Here is a 13,657-nt window from a genome sequence, read left to right on the forward strand (position 1 = left end):
GAGGAGTGTACGTACGGTACATGCCATACACACACAATATGCATGAGCATATGATCGAGGGGAGGGCCAATGATAGATAGTATCATGCTATGGCTAGCACAATGCGCACGGCATCTCGATTCTAATCTTGGTCCTGATGCATCATGCATGCTGTGAGCATGATTCGAGCTGGGGCCTGACCGAGCAGGCAATGGATGGATTCAGAGTTCCATCTCAAAGCTGTGACCTGAATGATGATGATTCTAATCTCCATTCATCGATCGAGATGCATGGCTGGCTTCAGGCTGTGCTGTGACCAGTCGCGTCCATGGATCGATCGAGAAGGTACCCAACAAATCCATCCTTGGATCGACACGAGGTCAAGAGCTAGCGTACGTGCACAGTCGCGTACGTCCGTCGTACAACACAGGAAAGGGACCCGTGTGCTTGCTGCTCATGACCATACAGTACATACTGATGGAGATGGAACACTTTTCAGTTGACTGCCACAGTAACTGTCAATTCTATCGTCTGCTAATCAGTTAGCAGTCGACTGTCGTGCATGCTTCAGGCTTTCCAAACTGTGGATCGTTTTACCCTTTTTAAATGCATAATCTTTACTATCCAGATATAGTGGTACATAATCTTTACTATCTAAATATAGAGATATAATGGTACATAATCTTTATCTAAATATAGTATATCTAAATATAGTATAGGTCTAGGTGAATAATAATATCTATAAATTTAGAAAAATCAAAACGATCAATCGCTATTTCAGCTTGAACGATTTCAAGGTTTCCCAGCAAAATTAAAGTCGCTACACGATCAAGGTTTGGTTGCGCCTCTTGTTGTGATCTCTGCACACAGGCTGACAGGCAAACAGGCAATTCCTTTGGACTCTCAGCAGCAGCAGCTTATCCAAACTAGAAAGAAGCTCTGCTCTCATCAAATGATTACCCTTACAGAGAAGGGAATGAAATAGCTACCGAGATGGAGATGAACTGAAAGAACATCAATCCACACTAGAAGTTCTTGACAAAGGCATCAAACAAATCATCCATCCACTTCAATCTCCCCTCCTCTGCTGACTGAGATCAATATTTACACAGAGAAAAGAGAAAAAGAAACAAGAGGAAAGGCAACGAACACCTGCCAGGAGCAGGGCTGCCGAGCTGAACCATGTATCAAGAAGATGATGATGCGGCGGCGGCGGTAGGCTGGTTGGCCGCGGCTCCGGCGGTCTCGGAGGCGGCGGCGGCCAGCAGCGGCGCGCGGCACGTCGGGCAGGAGGAGCGTCGACCCCCGGCGAGCCAGCGCTCGATGCAGCGGGCGTGGAAGCCGTGGCCGCAGGCCGGCATGACGCGCACGGCGTCCCCGTCGACGAACTCGGCGAGGCAGATGGCGCACTCCGCCGCGGCGCCCGCCAGCTTCGTCCCGGCCGCCGAGTACACCAGGGCCGGGGGCGGCGGCGGCGGCGGCGGAGGGGCCGCCTTCTCCGGGTCGGCGGTGTCCGCCGCCTCCGTTCCATCGGTGGTGCTGGCGTCGGCGCGCCGGCGGGCTCTGCGGCTGCGGCGGAGCAGGTAGCGCACGGCGGCGTTAAGCGCGAGGGCGAGCGCGAGCGCGGCGAGCAGGGCGGCGAGGATGACGGCCATGTTGCTGGCGAAGTCGCCGGCGCCCGAGTAGGGGCCCCAGCGGTTGGTGGCGATGGTGCTGCTGCCGGCAGCGGCCGCGCCGCCGCCGGGCCTGCTCCTGTTGCCGGTGGGCACCGGGCGCTGGCCGCCGTGCGGATGCTCATGTTCCTGCTCCTGCCCCTGCGGCGCCATCGCCATGGCCCTGTGGGAGAGGACCAGAGGAGGTTTCCGATATGATGGTGCAGTGCTACTACCACCAGCAGCAGCAGCAGGTGACTGGTGAACTCAAGGGAATCCGGCAACAGGAAAGGAATTGGCTAGAGGCCAACTGCAAAATTTGGTGTGCGGCTTAAATCGGGTCCGGTGGGCGAGTCGTTTTCATTCCCGATCCATCCCTCTCTTAATAACTAGCTTGATGGATTGCTTTTCATTTTCCAGGCAAACGATGCCGCGTATGCAGGCGTACAGTCCTGATGCCGACAACACGTCGTCTCACTCCATCTCTCACTGGCTCACTGCACACACAGCGCCCGGGACCAGGGCATGTATCCATCGCTCTTATCTACCAGATGTACGTGGCGTTTGTTTCCTCGAGCTAAACTAGTCAGTGTCACATCGAATAGTCGGATGTTGAGGGTGTTTGGATAGCATGCGCTAAACTTTAGCAGTGTTACATCGAATATTCGGATGCTAATTAGGAGGACTAAACATGAGCTAATTACAAAACTAATTGTACAGATGGAGTCTAATTCGCGAGACGAATCTATTAAGCCTAATTAATTCATCATTAGCAAATGGTTACTGTAGCACCACATTATCAAATCATGGACTAATTAGGCTTAATAGATTCATCTCGTGAATTAGACTCCATCTGTGCAATTAGTTTTGTAATTAGCCTATATTTAATACTCCTAATTAGTATCCAAACATCTAATGTGACGGGTGCTAACTTTAGCACCTTGGATCCAAACAGCCCCTTAGAATGACTAAATATAAGTTAATTATAAAACTAATTGCACAAATGGAGGCTAAACGGCGAGACGAATCTATTAAACCTAATTAATCCATCATTGGCAAATGTTTATTGTAGCAGCACATTGTCAAATCATGAACTAATTAGGGGACGTTTGGATACTAGGTGCTAAACTTTAGCAATGTCACATCTGATGTTCGGATGCTAATTAGGAGGACTAAACATGAGTTAATTATAAAACTAATTACACAGATGGAGGCTAAGAGCGAGATGAATCTATTAAGTCTAATTAATCCATCGTTAGCAAATGGTTACTGTAGCAGTACATTGTCAAATCATGGATTAATTAGGCTTAATAGATTTGTCTCGCTTTTAGCCTCCATCCGTGCAATGGGTTTTGTAAATAGTCTACGTTTAATACTGCTAATTAGTATATAAACATTCGATGTGACGGGTGCTAAAATTTAGCAACCCGAACCAAACGGGGCCTTAGACTTAATAGATTCGTCTCATCGTTTAGCCTCCATTTGTGTAATAGGTTTTGTAAATAGACTATGTTTAATACTCTTAATTAGTATCTGAATATTCGATGTGACATGTGCTAAAAATAAGCCGTTGTAACCAAACATACCTTCAACTGAGGTAGTTTTTTAGTTGGGCATAATTACTGAGGTGGGATGCATAATTACTGTCTTTGTTTGGTTCATTAATGTAACGCTATCGCGTCCACCGGCACAACCATAAGCCAGCTACGTAGCAGCGAGACACATCTTCGTAGAAACGGATTAGCAACACGACGGCCATGCCGGCCGCCTCTTCACCAACGCTCGCCCGCCGTGCTCTGGCTTGTAATCTCGGACAGCCGCAGAGGCAGCAGAATCCCGATTCTCTGATCGATCTGATCGAAACAAGAGCCTTGCTCTCTCCACACAAAAACAGTCTCCGGAGGAGCCTTCCTGGACCAGTCAACTACTAGCAGTATCAACAGGTGAATAGCTTAGGCCTCAGTGGTGGCCGGGTGGCGTGCCGGTTCCTGGCGCTGTCTCCTTCCTCATCACGCACGGGCAGAGGACCGGTGGCGTGCCAAGCCGTACGTCCAAGGCATCCATGCTAGAGCTGCTGGTGTTGGATCCCCGCCCACAGACTCGCACTCGCCTGCTCAAGACAGCATTTTCTGTTCCTTTTCAAGCATTGATCTCGTAAGCATGGTGTGTGTGTGTGGTCTTTTGATTTGAACAAAGTGATAATTTTTAGATTATATCATCAGCATGGTGTACGTACAAAACGTCAATTCAATACATTTTTACATGGTTTCAAGAGAGGCCACAACATTCTTTTCGTTTCAACAAAGTGTGCAGTGCCAAGAGATAATTTTTAGATTATATTATCAATACATTGTTGCATGGTTTCAAGAGAGACCACAACATTCTTTTTAATGATAGATCGAATTGGTTGGTCTGCACTGTAGCAGCTACAAGGGAATTGGTTTGCTGGTAGGGTTGCCGTATGCATCAGGGAAGCCAACACCAACACCAATCTCATCCTCATTCTCTCGATCGAGGGTGACACATGTATGAACGGGATGAATGATCGGATGGCGGCGCGCGGCGCCGCCAACTAATCAATCACTCGTCCAACACAGACCACAATGTGGTATCATCATCCCAACCAATCGTCTACCTCTAGATCAGACCACAGACCACAATGTGTTCAGGGATCAAGATCAGTCAGTTGCAACCAACAAACAGACTAGGATAACTACGGTCAACAATAGCCACTGAAACATTTCCTTTATCTAAAAAAATTTATAAATGATTGATAAAATACAGAATCGCCAGCACAGCAAAGCAACTCGATTTCAGAAATAATAACTGCTTTTCTTTTGTCCAAAAAATACTACGGCATCGATAATCCATTTTCGTACAGCAGGTAGATGGCAGATCGATATCTGGGAGACAATTAAGCAACAATTAAGCACGTCTCCGCATGATATGATTCCCCAATTAAGCTGCGTATCCTCGTTGAAATGAGTGCACCCAAAACTCCATCCATGGTAATTTAGCTCACTGACCACAGCATACCAGGCTGCCGCTGAGTCAAAAAAAACCCCATTGCCGGTGAGCCTCCTTACACAACCTTGGTGAAACGAATGATACAAACTATGGACGTGAGTGGGTAGTGAGATACAAACTTGCACTCCACTGTCCATCCTTCCAAGTATTAGTAAGTCTTTTTGCCTGAATATAACAAGAAATGTATTAATTTTCTAACTAATTTTAAGTTTACACAATGAGAAGGTAAGCTAGTCTTTTTTTAGCACTGTAGGCTTTGAATGCAGGGATTTAGTATAATTTCCAAAGATAACCTTTAGGCACAATTGAAAACCATAGCAGTAACATAAGGTCCAACATGCCTGGATTGCCCCAGTTGAGCAGCCAGTCATGACCATTTTTTTTTCTCCCGTTGGGCCTCTGGGCCAGAGGCTGGGACTAATAACTAATGCTGTACTGCACAAACCACTGCACTCATCAACAGTTAGCTAGTTTGGGCCTTGGGTGGTCACAGGGACAGCATATTTTTTATTCCCTGTTGGACCTCTGGGCCAGGCTGGGACTAATAACAGTTAGCTAGTTTGGAGGCCACAGGGACAGCATGCCCTGTATAAGTGCAGATGTCAGTTCAGAAATTTGCTAGGTTGTTTTGCTAATGGCAGACATTTGGGTAGTATTTCTACCAAAGTTGTATTTTTGCAATTATATATAGCCATACATAATCCTACAAGAAGCTATAAAATGCGGCTCACCTATTCAGCACACGCCTCCTTTGCAAGGGAGCGAAGGAACCTCAGAAGCGGTTTCTTTGCTCTGGAAAGCTTCCCGCTGGATCCTTCCTCGCCATCTTTAATTTGTGTGCTTTCCTGAACCATGTGGACTCTCCTCACGAGCTTCCGCAGTTCCTGTTGGCGAAATGTTAAGAGCTGACAGGAACCATATATTGAGCCGTAATAATGCAGTTGACTTAGTTGAATTAATTAGGAAGTTTGGGTGGTGCAGGAGCATCCCAGATACTTTCAACTGGTATTCATGTGAAAGTTATAGATTTTGAAGTAAACACCGGTATCAGATGTTGGATGTATTAGGCTCCAGGACTAGAAGTGTTCACCTTTACATACTAAAAAAGCGCCAGTAAGAAGGATCAAGAAGGCTTGTGTATGGTCTTACTTACCATATCACAAAGAACGTTGAAAAGCAAACACTGCTATTACTGCATCTGCGCATAATGATGGTAAGATTGCAATGCTACTAACCATGCTTCCCATGTGGGAGCATTGCAATCATGTTGCATAATCTGAACAGGATCAACAAAAGTCTTATTGTTTCTTTGATCATGGCGCATGGGAATCAGAATTATGTTCTTAAAAATCCTGGGAAAATACTAGTCATCCATAATGTAGTTTGACATAACAATATTCATGTTTCAGTAAAGTAGCTTCTTATAATTAGTATACTTAGCCTCAATCAGGATACATACATTAACTGATTATATAGACCTAACATCACTTGCTCAGCAACTAAGGTTGTTGCAGTCCTAATCCATAAATATGGTTGCTACATGGAATCATGCGTAGCTCTATAACAAATGACAACACACAAGACAATAACATCAGTGACATATAAATCAAAGCAAAGAGAAAATATGCATACTTTGGTTGAACAACAGGAAAACACAAAATATTTTCAGATAGAAATACAACAAGGTTTAAACATTGGGAGCCAGACAGTTCGCAAAGGTCGTGTGCTACAGATTTCCATTGCATAAGCAAACACTCTAGTTACATTGTTGAATGATATATTAAATGTCAGCACAGAGGATACCTGACGATCAAACTCAACATTATGGACAGCATAAACTTCATTAGTAACTGAGATGTCTTTGCAAAGGAGACCATCAAACCATCTATCTGCAACTTTCATATACTCTTCATCATCCTATTCGAAATGATAAACAGTTAGTCTATTGTTTGCTAGATTAAAAACCTTGTTATGTTGAGCAAATAAGCTACCTCTTCTTCATCAGGTAGATCCTCCACTTCCTCCTCTTCCACCAACAATGCGTTTTCACTCAGCAAGGTATCTAACTTGCTGTCACCTCCATCCTTGGAAGCCTGTATTAGAGTATCCATCAATTCCGGTTGTGCATTGCGCAGAAGACTTCCTGGTCGAAATTGATCACATAATAACATTAAATTGCTATTAATATGTGACGACAATATAACCTTAATAATTATTTATTCAGTTTCTTTTCTAAAAGGGTTACTTCAAATGTCCATTGATCGACACATCTTAGGTAAATTTTACACAGCAATTTCAGAATTATAAATACAAAAACCATATAGCCATCAGCAAGGACTTTCAAACTTAGAGTCGACCAAATGTTTGGAGACCTGACGCGATTTAAATGAACAGAAAACAACCACAGCACATCTGAATAACACAGCAATGGAGCAACACGAAAATGGATGGCCGTAAAGAGAAGAAAGGACCAGAGAAGCAGACAGACCGATGTAATTGTACTGCCTCCTCTTTCCTTCCCGCACATCCGGCCCAAATCTCTGCAAACAAATCAAGAAATGAGTATTGCAATTCCGTGATCAAACGCAACCGAAACGAACGAACAGACGGATGCAGCCTACCCTACCTTGACGATCATGAGCGCGTCGAACACCTCGGTTTCCAGTGAGGCAGCCCTCAGGATGCGCTTGATCTGCGGAGGCGGGAACTTGGCAAGCTCCATGCCCCACCGCACGGCGCGGCGGGCATCCCTCTTGAGCGCGTTGCGGCTCCTCCGGAAGGGCACTGCGGCGCCGTCCCCGGCGTCCGGATCGTCGGTGTCCTCGGCGGCGTCGGTGGGCAGAGGGCCCGCGGGCCGGAGCGCGCGCGGGTGGCGGAGGCCAGGTGAGGGCGCCGCGAGGGAGGACAGGAGGTGGGCCGGCTTGAGGGAGAGGAGGAACGGGCGACGCAGCGGGATGGCGGCTGCGGCGGCGGCGGCATGCGACATGGCGACGGTTACAGGATTGATTTACAGGTGGTGGCGTTGTAGTGACGCATACATCCAACGTGTGCGGATGGGGTTTATTTATGCCGTGTTTGGCTGGGCTGGACAGGACAGGTCCTCGCCGTCGCGGGAGCAGAGGGCGGCGGCGCGCGCAGCTCCGTCGTGGCCGGTCGGGCGATGGGGAAGGAAAGCAAGTTGAGATGGAGCGAGAGGAGCGGGATAAGGCCGCAAAGACGATCGGACGGTCGCGCGGTGACCACCTGGAGGATCCAAGGGTTCTAGCAACCACACAGCTTTTGGGTCAACAAGGTCCAATAGTAGTATATAGTTGGGCCACAGCTTTTGCTAGGAAGCCCATGGAACAGCCCATACAAGGCCCAACTGTCCGTCCCGACGAAGTGTGTCGTCTCGCTCGTGACGTCGTCTCGCACCACAATTTCCCCCCAAATCCATCCATCCAACCTCTCGCGCCGCCGCCCGCCGGCCCCGCCGTCCGTCGTCCCCTCCCGCGCGCCGCACCGGGCACGCGTTGCCGTCGCTGTCTTCCTCGGCCTCCCAACTCCGCCGGCGTTGGAGAAGTTCTCCGTCCCTGCTAACCAGTTGCTAGGGACTGGAATTGGTATACGCTTCTCGCTTTGTTTCCCTTTTTTCGCCGCCGATGTTCCTTTCCAACCAAACATGCATCTGCGAAACAAAGTTTGCTAGGTCGATTGATTTTTAATAGGATTTCTCTGCACTTGGATCACTGCTACTACTTGTCTAAATGCTAATCATCTCAACAGTCAGTGCATTTTGTTTGTTTAAGTGGATAATCCAATGCTGCATACGTCATAGGCCAGTTTGAAACAGGCAACAGCCTCATTTGTGAGTTTCACCACATTTCCTTACCTTAATCCGTATGCACCAGAAGATTCGAACTCTTCGTGAGAATTATGTTTATATTTTTTGAGCAGCTATCTTATCTGGCGCTCACTTCTCAGTCTATGAGGTCATCAGTCACAGGCTTTCTGGCATGCACGCACTAGATATGATTTTCAAGACACACTCATTGTTTTGATCCTGATGACTCGCATAATTTCTTATTTTGTTCTATTTATTTTACTTCTCAAACACTGAGTTCTTTACCACTTTTATTTCCTACAGTAGGAGTATTCCTGTCAAGATGATCTCATCCTGCCCCATCTGCAATATACAAGTTCTTACAGCTGAGCTGGAGCAGTAATGGCCGATTCTTCTCTGTGCTTCTACAATTTGACCTCTCCTGACTCTTTTCTCTCCAGTATGGTATTATACCCCACTCACCAGTATCTTACGCAAAGTTTTCCCTCATCATTTGTAGGCATGCCAACATCCACTTTGAGGATGATGATCAACTTCAAAAGGACATGGAATTGGCACATCAGATGGCACTTGCTGAATCAAATACAGATATCATGGTAGTGAAATCGCTTTTTTTCTATTTTAATAATAGCTGCTGTAGATCGTGGTTCTTTTCAATAGTAGAATAGAATGCTTTCTCTGCATAACACTTGCTGAATCTAGTAAATATATCATGGCAATGTTCCACTCACGATTTTCTCTTTCTTAAGGACAGTAGACACTGGTCACTGTTCATTTCAAGAGTAGAAGTTCTATGTGAGTTGCAGGTTCTTATCATCCTAGTGTGCTCCACTGGCCCAGAAAGGCAGAAACACTTTTTGGGACTTGATGTTTTGCATTCCTTCTTTTTGAAAAGTTACCAATGCAGCTGGTATTTTTTTGCAGGATGGTCCTGAACATTGTGCGGGATCATTCACCAGTGACTCTAATACTCAAGGGGCCTCATCAAGTCATAGTGAATACTTGCATCATTATGGAAAGTTATTAGATGAACAGATTTCTTGCTTGGTCGGAGCACAAATTCGAAGTAAAGTTCAAGAAGTAGAAGGAGGTATAATGAGCTTATTGAGGAGCTGCTTGGAGTCAGAAGGTGGTTCTTCAACATGTATGATATCAGGCTATATTGAGCATCATCAGAGTCTTCCATCAGAAGATAAGGGATGGGGTTGTGGGTGGAGAAATATTCAGATGCTGAGCTCTCATCTGTTGAAGCAAAGACCAGAAGCTAGAGAGGTGTTATTTGGTGGTTCTGGATTTGTTCCTGACATCCCATCTCTCCAGAGATGGCTTGAGATTGCTTGGGATAAAAATTTTGATATCATTGGTTCGAACCACTTTGATAACAAAGTTTATGGTGCCAAGAAATGGATAGGGACTACAGAATGTGCTACCCTCTTTCGCTCTTTTGGCCTCCATGCAAGGATCGTAGATTTTGATAGCACAGAATCATCTGGCCTCAAAAGTAAGAATGGAAAACGTGCAGCGAGTCAAGTACAAGGGCCTATGGACAAGTTCTTGATAAAGAATAATCCTCCAAAATCATCGTCTGAACTTTGTCAAGAGGATGCTGAAAGTATGAGAGGACAGCAGGTCCTTGTTGACTGGATTTGGAACTACTTTGCAAGTTGCTGCTCTGATAGATTTACCACACCGCGTGTCACTGTCAGCAACAAAAGGTAAGAGCTTCTATGTCTCCATGTTTGAGAAATGTTCTCTGGCATAATCTGAAATGCTTGCAGTTTCTAGAAACAAATCTGAAGATTGGTATTGACTAACTAAAGAGGTGTCATTCACAGCCCACTGTATTTCCAGCATCAAGGCCATTCAAGGACAATAGTTGGGATTCAAAAGAAAAAGGGTCGCGGATCTCAGGACCAATATACCCTTTTGATTTTAGATCCTGGTCATGTAAGTTATTGTTACCATTCCTTTTGTTAATGTGAACTATTTTCCCTTCAATTTTTCAGTTATCTATGATGTAGTTTCAGTCTATTTGAAGGTCACCTTATGTTTTTAGTTTGTTGATTTCAAAGCTATTCGCTATTTTCATGTTTCATATTTTCCTGAACAATCACTTCGAGGACCACCAACATAAATTGTGAACGGATGCTTAGCGTGCATTTATTTTTTACACTATAAAGAAGCTTCAGAACCTCTTGCTTTTCATGTGAATGGATTCTTGTGATATAGATTGAAAAGGCAGCAACTAGACTACAGAAATGCACCTGCCCGTATTATTCCTTGTACCATGTATCCTAGGGTGTGTGGTGTTTCCCATCTATCTCTCTACACCATGTCAGCATATTGTGGATTATATTTTATTTTCCTTGGTTCCTTTACTTTGTAAACATAATCCACTTTGAAACTGGTAATCTAGACTTTGAATTACTGTTTGTCCTTTCAACACGTTATTCAAATGTTTTTCTTTAATGGCCATAGAGAACAGTGGATCTAGAGAGGACTCTCAGAAGCAAAAAAGGATGGCAGTCTCTGGTGAAAAGAGGTGTCCACACCCTCAGGAAGCCACAGTATCAGGTACACCATGGCCAAAATACATGAATGAAATTGATTACAGGCATGTGATACACCAATTTAATACATGATCCATTGTTCATGTCATGTTATCAGTTGTGTTATGTGGATTCTGGAATTGCTGATTCAGAAGAAATGGAGCAACTCAAGACAATTGACAGTATACTGGTCAGGTTTTAGATTCCTGGTAAGTATGAAAAGCTTTTTATCTATTAATCAGATGTTATAGTAAGATTAACAGGATGAGTGATTCAGTTTATGGAAAATCATGGCTATAGTAAGTTTGTGCGCAACCATTTTATCACCCCTTGATATCCATCATTCAGATGATACAGTAAGCTAAACAAAATGATTGATTCAATTTATGGAAAATCATGGCTAAAGAACTATTTATTTGCACACCGCCATTTTATGGACTCCTTGATACCAGCTACTTGGCCTAGCACGATGTTATATTCACGCAGCATGACCTAGATACTCCCTCCGTTCCTATTTATAAGGCCCACACGCATATCAAGATTCAAAGTTTACAATCTTTGACCAATAATTTAACTAATAATTTTTATTTTTGTAATGTAAATTTGACATGGTTGGATTTGTAATCAAATGTACTCACCAATGATTATAAGTTTATAATATTAAAAAAATATAATATATGATAAATGAATGGTCAAAGTTTAATTTGGGAGACCGTGCCATGTCATGCCATGCCTTATAAACAGGAACGGAGGGAGTAATTTGGAGCATATTTCTAATGGCTTAACAGAAATTGGGATGGCGATCATATGTATTGTGCATACAGGGTTCTCTTCCCAGTTTGAAGAAACAAGGACATCTAATACATTTTCGAGCTCTCCAATTGGTTAGGCAATGTATGAATGCCGTTGCATGTATGGCTCTGCAGAGAAGTATGATATATTTTTTCCCTATGCCCATATCTGTTAAAGAAATACACGGGCGTAAATGATATTGATATCTTTTCAACTTTTTCATTTAATATTTGACACTATGCCCTATCTTTAAAAATATATATAAAAAAATCAGAGAAATCTGTGCAAACTAGGGACAGCAGTATATGTCGAGTGAAATGGGAAGTGAGGCTTGCTGCTTACTATATGTTAACTTAGGTTGCAGGATCTTTGAAGCGACCAGACTGATTGTGCTGCTGTTTGCAGGACCTTTGAAGCAGCCTGACTGTTTGCCGACTGGATCTACCAGTTGACGGGGGTTGTTGCATCTGCAGCTGTAGTTAAATGAAACAGCACTTGGCGTTGCTGTCTTCTGTGGCCAACCTACGAGAGACCGTCAGAGTCACTTGAGTTGAAGCGGAGGAATCAAGTCTTTGTACATATACAATATCCTACGAAACACTATTGCCCTTGGATCCCGAACAGTTAGCCTTTTGTGATGGATCTGATGCTGCACAGTCAGCTCAGCTGACTAGAATATCGACTTGAGGACTGCATTGTGCATGAGTGCCATGAGTGGGAATCTGTAAATGGTGTAAGCTGCTTTCTGTTGCAGTATGAGGTTCCTGAAGCAAAGAACATCCAAGTGGATTTGTCTGAAACTTGTCGGTTCGTGGGACCTGATGGGTTTTTTTTTTCTGTCTTGGGGTGAACTGGTAGGCATATTGAGAGTGTTCCTTATGCACTGCACTTGGATTGCATGGAACTTAACATATGTACAAGGTGACTTGGTGGCGGTTATCTGTTGTGTCATGCTGCCTACCATCCTGCTACGTGCAGATGTTTGTTGGATGTTGGGTGGCAAGCAAGCCATTCCTTTTCCACTGAATTGCACATCTCCCAGTACAAATTTGATTCCTCGAGCTAAAGTTTAGTCCGTGTCACATCGAATATTCAGAGGCTAATTAGGAGGACTAAATATGAGTTAATTATAAAACTAATTGCATAGATGGAGGCTAAACGACGAGGCGAATCTATTAAGCCTAATTAATCCATCATTAGCAAATGTTTATTGTAGCAGCATATTGTCAAATTATGAACTAATTAGGCTTAATAGATTTATCTTGCCGTTTAGCCTCTATATGTGTAATGGGTTTTGTTATACGTTTAATACTCCTAATTAGTATCTAAACATTCGATTTAACAGGTACGGGAACCTAACGCCCCCTCTGTTAACGCCTTTTGTGCCGGATGAACAGCTCCTATCTATATCTAGTCTAGTACTCGATTGCTACTTGGAAGATCAAAAATGGAAGGAAATGTATACGGTCAGGTTGAATTGAGTCCAGTTTTTGTAACAGTGCATTATGGGCATACGATAATCCCGTTAGCTTATGACCGGTCAAGAGCGTGATAGGATGATAATACTATAATGGTTGGATGTAAACTAATTGTTTCATTATTTTTTTTGTTAGGCACGGCAGCGGATGCGTATTAGTTATCCAGCACGACTATCTAGACCAGGTTTTGCTTGGCGGTCAACTAGAACCCTATACTTGTCCTAGATACTGATGCTTAACGACATGTATGTATATATAACCGTAGATATACTTAGTTTGCAGTAGAGACGCCAAAAAGAGAGGTCCTCCTTGGTTGTCTTTCCTCTCTTCCCTTCCCTTCCCTTTAGGCGGGGGGTG

The 13,657-nt window shown here is 44.3% G+C and overlaps 3 protein-coding genes across 8 annotated transcripts; 1 reads left to right on the plus strand and 2 right to left on the minus strand.

Moving 5' to 3' along the window:
- Positions 1-922: 922 nt before the first annotated feature.
- LOC101770722 (RING-H2 finger protein ATL79-like) lies at positions 923-1,984 on the minus strand. Its single transcript, XM_004951152.3, has one exon. It carries the CDS (start codon positions 1,809-1,811, stop codon positions 1,167-1,169), a length of 645 nt encoding a protein of 214 aa, XP_004951209.1. The 5' UTR covers positions 1,812-1,984; the 3' UTR covers positions 923-1,166.
- A 2,361-nt stretch (positions 1,985-4,345) lies between these two features.
- Positions 4,346-7,845, minus strand: LOC101771118 (UPF0307 protein KPN78578_45570). The gene is made up of 7 exons (XM_012843990.2): positions 7,285-7,845; positions 7,147-7,198; positions 6,650-6,801; positions 6,462-6,575; positions 5,390-5,542; positions 4,778-4,823; positions 4,346-4,677 (listed from the first exon to the last, which is right to left on the minus strand). Exons 1-5 carry the CDS (start codon positions 7,642-7,644, stop codon positions 5,390-5,392), a joined length of 831 nt encoding a protein of 276 aa, XP_012699444.1. The 5' UTR covers positions 7,645-7,845; the 3' UTR covers positions 4,346-4,677; positions 4,778-4,823.
- Positions 7,846-8,059: 214 nt separating this feature from the next.
- On the plus strand, positions 8,060-12,880 carry LOC101771513 (zinc finger with UFM1-specific peptidase domain protein). 6 transcript variants are annotated; one of them, XR_002677840.1, is made up of 9 exons: positions 8,060-8,260; positions 8,785-8,859; positions 8,981-9,077; positions 9,406-10,196; positions 10,317-10,428; positions 10,960-11,055; positions 11,149-11,239; positions 11,775-11,960; positions 12,228-12,880. XR_002677840.1 is itself a non-coding variant. In XM_004951154.3 (8 exons), exons 2-7 carry the CDS (start codon positions 8,804-8,806, stop codon positions 11,230-11,232), a joined length of 1,236 nt encoding a protein of 411 aa, XP_004951211.1. In that variant the 5' UTR covers positions 8,061-8,260; positions 8,785-8,803; the 3' UTR covers positions 11,233-11,239; positions 12,228-12,880. The 6 variants fall into 6 exon arrangements, 1 of the variants encoding a protein (XP_004951211.1); XR_002677844.1 differs by having other exon boundaries at positions 11,775-11,942; XR_002677841.1 differs by having other exon boundaries at positions 11,855-11,960.
- The last annotated feature ends 777 nt before the right edge of the window (positions 12,881-13,657 follow it).

The sequence above is a fragment of the Setaria italica genome, chromosome I (assembly GCF_000263155.2).
Source record: "Setaria italica strain Yugu1 chromosome I, Setaria_italica_v2.0, whole genome shotgun sequence".
Classification (NCBI taxonomy): domain Eukaryota; kingdom Viridiplantae; phylum Streptophyta; class Magnoliopsida; order Poales; family Poaceae; genus Setaria; species Setaria italica.